At 31.1% G+C, this 5094-nt stretch overlaps 1 protein-coding gene across 1 annotated transcript; it reads left to right on the plus strand.

The window, feature by feature from the left end:
* Positions 1-3901: 3901 nt before the first annotated feature.
* On the plus strand, positions 3902-4213 carry LOC107060951 (glycine-rich protein DOT1-like). The gene has a single exon (XM_015309578.1). The coding sequence runs from the start codon at positions 3902-3904 to the stop codon at positions 4211-4213; it is 312 nt and encodes a 103-aa protein (XP_015165064.1).
* The last annotated feature ends 881 nt before the right edge of the window (positions 4214-5094 follow it).

Below are 5094 nucleotides of genomic sequence, written 5' to 3' on the forward strand. Positions count from 1 at the left end.
AGTTTAAAAGTTTAAATTATGAAATTCCAACTATGTTACATCAATTCAAACAAAGGAAGTAGTACCTTTTAAATTCGAGAAAATGATCAAAATGGTCCTTAATGTATGGCTTTGATTCCATTTGGTCCTTAATGTATGGACTTAATGGAAATGGTCCTTTATGTATCATAAACTGTGATCAATTTAGTCCTTAACCCTAAAATTAATATATTTCATTTTTTTTTGCCGTCAAAATATACGGAATACGTAAAGATGCACTCGTTCAAGACCTTTCCCTTCCCCTGTTTCCAAAAATTCCAAAAGGGCACATCTAATTTTTTTTAACCAAAAGGGCAAAATCGCTCCTGACGGAGCGATTTTCTTTTGACAAAATTGACGTCGTTACTCCTTTAAAAAACATAAAAATCGTTGCCGGTCCAATTTTTTTTTTAACAATGCTGCCTTAGCAGCGTTTAAAAAATAGAAATAGCTGCTATAGCAGCCATTTTCTTAAAAAAGTTTAAATTTTTTTAATTAAAAATTTCCGAGGCGAGGATCGCTTAAAAAAATAATGGGAAATCGCTCCACGTGTAGCGATTTTAGTTAATTTTTTTTTAAAATAATCGTTGCCATTAAATTTTTTTTAACTAAAATCGCTACACGTGGAGCGATTTCCCATTATTTTTTTAAGCAGTTCTCGACCTCGAGAATTTTAATAAAATTTTTTAACTTTTTAAGAAAATGGCTGCTATAGCAGCTATTTCTATTTTTTAAAAATTGCTGGGGCAGCGTTGTTAAAAAAAAAAATCACAACAACGATTTTAAAGAAAAAGAAAAAAAATTGGACCGGCAGCGATTTTTACGTTTTTTAAAGGAGTAACGGCGTCAATTTTGTCAAAAGAAAATCGCTCCGTCAGGAGCGATTTTACCCTTTTGGTTTAAAAAAATTGATGTGCCCTTTTGGAATTTTTTGAAACAGGGGAAGGAAAGTTTTGAACGAGCGCATCTTTTACATATTCCGTGTATTTTGACGGCAAAAAAAAAGAAATATATTAATTTTAGGGTTAAGGACCAAATTGATCACAATTTATGATATATAAAGGAAATGGAATCAAAGCCCATACATTAAGGACCATTTTGATCATTTTCTCTTTTAAATTCTTCTTGAGTTATATATTTCTCATCTAATTATATTTTCGAGAATAATAATGAGTAGGGTATATCACTTAACATAATACTTATATATTATATTATATATAAGAGAAAAAGGTCAATGAATACTATTCTTTTGAAAAAATAATACATGGTCATAATCTATTTTGTCATTTACTTCCTTGTGTCCCAATTTACGTGATCCAAATAAGATTTTACGAGTCAATCATATTTTTTTATATATTTTTAAAATAATTTAAATATATTAATTATTATTATTTTATAATATTTTTTACGTAATTTTAAATATATCACTATCAACACTATATTGGGGGAAAAAACTACCGTACGTTTTCTCTGTTTTGTGCTAAAATATTTTTATGCTAATCCACAATTCTCTTAATTATTATTGTTAGCTAAAATACAAATCACTAGCTTTTGAACCTTCATCGTCACTAAGATTATGAGAATTCTTTTGTTTCAACTTTTTTCTCTGCCATGTAAATTTACGTAAATGCACTTGAAGTGTTAAAAGCAGACACATTGACCTACTGCCTTTACACGTAAAACTCTATCTTATATGGGCCCAATCAACCAATTCTGGTGAACTCCCCTAATTAATTTTTTTTATTGAATTTAATAAATAATTATTCTATAATAAATATTATATCGGTTGGCGATGATGAAAGCTTGAGCTTGCCTCACAGAAGAAGATAGGAACTAAAATTTGATTTGGGCCGATGCGAATACACATTATGGGCCATCTGAAAGAGAGAATACATTGGCCCAAATTTGTCTATATTATTGGGCTCTAGCCCAAGTCGTCTCAGACCCTAAAAGATATTCTGATCCTTTCTTTATCATTAGGAATTGCATTTATATTAGAGTAACTTACAATGTATATATGATGTTTTGTATAGTTACCTAAACACATAATTAATTGTATATACTTCAATGCATTTTTCAATTGAATATGGTATGTTATATGGTGATAACCATATTTATCGAAACGAATATGCTATAATACAAATTATTGGACCAGTGGTTGCACGGGCCTATCTCATCTAGCATATACTAGAAGGAGGCAAAGTCGTCTTAATTGATGTTTTGAAATGATATTTATTTTGACGAATGAAAATAAATTAGGTGAAAGTCTTAGTTCACTTCCCACAGTAAAATAGAAAAATTAAGAAAGAATGGTAAAAACACACCTAAAATATAACGTAAAAATACATCTGAAATTAGAGAATGAATTTAGAGAGAAGAGTTACGTATGGAGATATAAAGTGGAAGATAGAATTTGGCAACACCACGTTGAAACCAAAAAGGCCCATTGGTTGATAATATCAATATGAAATATTTGTAGGCATATGTACTTACAAATATGTACTATGCCGCTATGGCTACAACTACTAATACTTGGCCAACTGAGAAATACTTATACTTGACATGTCTTATGTGTCATAATATATATGTAGGAAGCCATATAGAATTCAAATATCCACGTAAGATGTTACGTATCATGTCTGTATCTACTCGTTTGAGGTTCGCCATATGCATATATATTAAAATCTATCTTGAAATCATTTATGTATCCACTACAACATGCTTTAGTTTTCATCTCAGATATCCCATTGTCTTCTCATTCATTAACTTTCTTAGCTTCTCGATAGAGCTTTGTTCATAAATTTTATGATTACTAATCCTCCGTTTAGATGGTTGTTACATATTATTTTATAATGTATTTTTTTAAAATTTCATTTTATAATGTATCATATTTGTATAGTTTTGTATTTGTTTTGATTATATAACGTTTAAATATATTGTATTTTATCTTTTCTGTCTTTATATAATGTCATAGTAAAAGGCCTAAGCGGTCTTAGCTCCTTCTGTGGTCTTGGCGCCCTTGGTCCTTTTCTCTTTTCTCTTCTTTTAGAAGTTGTCTGTGATCAGAACTTCTTTCGATATTAATAACTTGAAGGATAAACCTACCAGAAAAGTAAGTATATGATATATAGACTACATTTTGGTAAAGGATAAAATAAAATTATTAATAATAAGTAAAAGACAAATTGAGAAAAGAAAAAAGTGACGATGCGATCATACCAAATAGATTGTTACATAAAATGAGATATTTCATTGGTTACCCAACAATAAATTTCACATCAAAACAAATTATTTATTTGTACATCGACTCTACTAGTAAGTTTGATTAGTCATGTCTTTGTTTATGTTTCGACCTCTCGAATTGGAACAAATTACTATAAAGCGCCCGCCTACGAATTAGTTGACATTTATCACAAATTTTACGAATGTAAGTTCTTATTTTCATATTGTTCATTTCTTGCCTTAATTCTGAATCTCCTAGGGAAAAAATATGTTTCTTCAAATTTTTCATTTCGAATTATATTCCCGTTAGAAAAATGATGAAATTAAAAACCTAATCCTTTAAATTTTTACAATGGAGTCGATAATTATACCCCCTTTATTGAATCGTAAGGACTTATTTCAATTTCCACTCTTATCTCATGGAAGGAATAATTTTAAAGAATGCACCTTTTTCTTTATATTGCTAAAAGAAATTAGCTGTCATATGAAGATTGAAGATAATTAAAAAGAATCCAAAGCTGTTGACCCCATAGAGAAAATTATCGTTGTCGTTTTCCCTTCATCATTAAGCAAAATGTTCCTATTTCGATGCAAAACACATGTTACTTAACCATTCATTTATTTTTGATTCGATTCGATCCGATTCTATCATAGTTTTACAATGGTTAGTAAAACCAGCTTCTGCTTTTGCTTCCTAAATCGTAAGAGTAGCAAAACTAAGGAAGAAGGATCTTCAAATTCAAAATCAAATCGAAAAAATAGAGATATCAATGCTGATGATAATCGTGCCGATGGTAGTAGCCACGGTGGAGCCACCTCCAATACAGGCGGCAATGACGCCGGAGCAGCGGCAGTTGCGTTCGTAGCCACCTCACATCTAGCTGACATGGATGGTGGTGCGGATGGTAGTTCTCACGGTGGTGGTGGTGGCAGCGGCGGCGGTGATGGCGGAGGAGGAGGAGGAGGAGAATGAGATCTGAAAGCGATGGGTTTTTTTTCAGATTCATTTTTGTGGTTTCATTATTGTGTGTGTGGCAGTTGTTCTATCTTTTGCATATTAATATTAATGTGTATTTCTATCTGATTTGTATATTTTTTTTGATATATTCTACGTATTTTTAATTTAATAATATGCTGAGATAGTGCACATTACTCATTAACAACTTTTGTCATGTTAATCTCTTGGGCAGAAACATTCTGTTACTTCTTCACTTGAGGGCCATTTTTTACTCATAGCAAAGCCTTTGAAATCCTCTCTATTGTTCAAGTAAATCGTCCATGCTAGACTGACTCCTTTCTTTAGGTGACAAATAGAATTTGCTACTAAAGCCGATGGACGAAAATATTTTTGCATATAAGAACATAGTAGAAGGTAGTAGCCAAATTAGAGCGTCTAAATTAGCTATATATTTCATCAATTCTTAAAGGCGGAAGGCGGAATGATCTGAAAGGCCCTTGTACTTGATTCCGTTTGTAAGTTGGACTCTTATACTTATGACTTTGTCAACTGAACCATTAAACTCATCGAAATATAATATTTTAAATTCCTTTCTTATCTGATGAGTGTGCATATAGTACACTCATTTACCCATGAAATTCCATGTCATTTTTTAATAACACATCATAATTATTAAAAAAAATTCAAAGACACATCAGAAATCAAATATTTAAAAATAAATAATATTTTAAAAAATACAATTTTCTCTCTCTCACTGTACTCATGTCTCTCATTCCCCACTTCACAATCTTCTTTCCCACCCCCATCCCTCTCCAAAAAATGAAGAAATCACCGTGTGTTTGCTTCCACTATTTTCACTTCTTTGCACCCAAAATCTTTTTCAGTCACAAAAATTT

Source organism: Solanum tuberosum, unplaced genomic scaffold (assembly GCF_000226075.1).
Source record: "Solanum tuberosum cultivar DM 1-3 516 R44 unplaced genomic scaffold, SolTub_3.0 scf00106, whole genome shotgun sequence".
Taxonomy (NCBI): domain Eukaryota; kingdom Viridiplantae; phylum Streptophyta; class Magnoliopsida; order Solanales; family Solanaceae; genus Solanum; species Solanum tuberosum.